The sequence below is a fragment of the Egretta garzetta genome, unplaced genomic scaffold, assembly GCF_000687185.1.
Source record: "Egretta garzetta isolate BGI_Z169 unplaced genomic scaffold, ASM68718v1 scaffold105, whole genome shotgun sequence".
NCBI classification, from domain to species: domain Eukaryota; kingdom Metazoa; phylum Chordata; class Aves; order Pelecaniformes; family Ardeidae; genus Egretta; species Egretta garzetta.
Genome location: NW_009259598.1, coordinates 1624928 through 1627585, shown reverse-complemented (window position 1 = coordinate 1627585; position 2658 = coordinate 1624928). Strand labels below are relative to the sequence as shown.

Below are 2658 nucleotides of genomic sequence, written 5' to 3'. Positions count from 1 at the left end.
GGCGGGCAGGATGAGTCCCACGGCACAGGACCCTGCAGCCTGGCCAAAGGCTTCAGCGCTTCCCGGTGCCCGGTGGGCTCTGTACTGTGCCCGGCCTTGGAGGTGTCCTGGGGTGGGAGGATGCTCTGTGCCACCCCCAAGCAAACCAGGGCACTGTCCTGGGGCAGCCCTGGCGGTGGCAGTGGCTGTCCCCAACGCTGGGATGCTGGGGTGGCACCTGTGGGCTCTGTGGGGCACGGGGCGGGCTCTCCTGCTCTCGGCTCAGGTGGCAGGAGGCTCCCGTGATCCTCGGTGAACTGGCCCGGCACAGGGAAGAGGTAGAGCATGACGGGATGCCGGCCGTCCCCGGAGCCCCCGCGGCCCTACGAATTCACCCTTCCCCAGGCAGGATCCCAGGCTGGCTCACTGGCTCCAAAGATGAGGTTTGCAATGGGGGGATATCGCTCTCCTCCTTCACCGAGCTCCGTCTTTCAGCGTTTCACACCTGGATGTCCCCCCCTGCTGGCTCAGGGACTGGCCGGACCCTTGGCCGCTGCAGGAGGGGCTGGGAGGGACCCACTCCTGGTCCCCCCCCCACCGAGTACAGCACCTCAGGAGGAGAAGCAGAGCCCGCAGCACTCCATGCAGATCTCCAGGCAGTCGGCCGACTCGCAGCAGGCGTCGATGATGCCGCAGTCCATGTCGCAGGGCAGGTCGCAGTCGGCGCACTCGCCCGAGTTGCAGCAGCAGCAGCAGATGCAGGAGTCCTCAGAGGTGCAGGAGCCGCAGGTGGCACAGTCCAGCACGATGTTGCAGAGGGTCAGGAACTCGCAGAAGAGGCAGGAGAGGATGCAGTGGACGCAGCAGTCTGCGGAGGAACGGCCAGAGAGTGGGCAGAGAGGGGGATGCCAGCACCCATGGCCAGGCTGGGTGCCCGACGGATGGATGCTCAGCCCCAAAAGGGTGGAAATCCTCCCTTGGGAATTAATGGAAGGGATAGGAATAGGGGCTAGGAGCCAGGTACTGCTCCAGGGGTTTCCCTCAATGCCTGGGGACTGACCCTGCTGCTTGGGACATGCCCAGACCCCAAGAAGCATCAATTTTGGAGGACACGAGATGACCCCTGCTCAGCACACACCCTAGAGAAGGCTCCCAGGTTGGGAGCTCAGCTGACACCCAGATCCAGGGGTCCCGGTGGGCTGGAAGGATGCTAGATGAGAGACCCCAAGGGATGTGGGGTCAGAGGAGAGTGGCTGGAAAGGGACCCCCCGGGAAGAGCCGGTACCTTCTTGTGCCTCAATAGGGATGTGGGAAGAGGCCGACTTGGAGCTGCCCTTGCTCTTCTTGCTGCTCTGGCTGTTGATGGAGTGGTGCGACTGCAGCTTTCGGTGGGGCTTCTGGGTGCTGGGGAGGGGGCGGAACACCCCGTTCCCTGACCCCCCCGGCTCCCAAGCCCCCCCTGCAGCCCTCTGCCAGGGGAGAAACTCAAGCCCCGGTCCCCTGCCACCGCATGGGACCCTTGTCCCCAACTGGACATGAGGTGGCCTCATGGGTGGGATGAAGCGATGCTAACAGACAAGGTCCAGGAGGATTGAGATGGAAATGGAGACGCAGAGGAAGACACTGCTGGAGGGAAGGAGACAGGCTCCAGAGGGATGAAAAAAGAGCAAGAAATAATAAAGCCTTGTTGTGAAGGTCGTGATGCAACTGCCAAAACTCATCAGAGCACCTGGAGGAGATGGTCCCCTGGGGTCCCAGCACTGCCGGCACGGGCAGGAGGGACGAAGCCACTGAGGCCAACTGGAGTGGCTGCAGAGACACAGGGCATCGTCCCAGGAGCCCAGGGCACAGCGCTGCCGGACGGAGCTCTAGGCACCCCCATCGCCCTCCGTGAAGCCAGAGGAGGTGAAGACCACCAGAGAACCGGGCTGCTCATCTCCCCAGGACCGCACGAATTGGCTGCTTAATTAAAAGGCTCCCCAGACTCTGGCTGAAACGCTGCCATCCTGCAGTGGGGGAGAGAGGATTGGGAACCCAGCACAAGGGAGGGGGGTTTGAGCATCCATCCCCACCCCGCAGCAACACCAATCGAAGCCACAAATAAAATCCCGCCTGATGGTGCTTTGGCCAAACTTTGATTTTCCTCTCCCCTGGCAGTAAACAAGGGATGATTCAGGCGAAAGGCTCGAGGGCAAAGGCACCTCCGGCCGCTGGGGAACAAGGAGCTGCTTTCTGCGTGGGGTGGCTGTGGGACACGGGGAGGCAGACATCGTGGAAGGGGCACAGACGGTCTCTGTCCTGCACCCACCCTCACCGGCACAAAAAAAAAAAGTAAAATAGGTGGAGGTTAAAAAAACCACAAGTGCATGGACCCAGCACCCGGCCCTGCCAGGCTGCGCTGGGCTCAGACCGCGAAGTTTAAGCGGGTGCTCGGGTGAAACGCTGCGTCTGAGTGCCCTGGGAAGGGAACTTAAAATAACCGGAGCTGAGCGGGAGGAGCGGGCTGGAAGCAGGAGGGGTGGAAGAAGGGCAGAAAGGAGAAATGGAAAACAGATCTTGGACAAAATGGGATTTGTCCCCTGTCCTGGTTTTGGCTGGGATAGAGTTAATTTTCTTCATAGTAGCTAGCATAGTGCTGTGGTTTGGATTTAGTACCAAAAGAATGTTTATTACACACTG

General features: G+C 60.9%; 1 protein-coding gene across 1 annotated transcript in view; it reads right to left on the bottom strand.

Annotated features, from left to right (window-relative positions):
* Positions 1-590: 590 nt before the first annotated feature.
* MDFI (MyoD family inhibitor) overlaps positions 591-2658 on the bottom strand; it is a 30497-nt gene continuing 28429 nt past the window's right edge. Inside the window, exons 4-6 of the mRNA XM_009638261.1 lie at positions 1709-1788; positions 1265-1448; positions 591-847 (exon numbers count right to left, since the gene is read on the bottom strand). Coding sequence (XP_009636556.1) covers positions 591-847; positions 1265-1448; positions 1709-1788 — 521 coding nt within the window. The remainder of the gene's footprint in view (positions 848-1264; positions 1449-1708; positions 1789-2658) is intronic.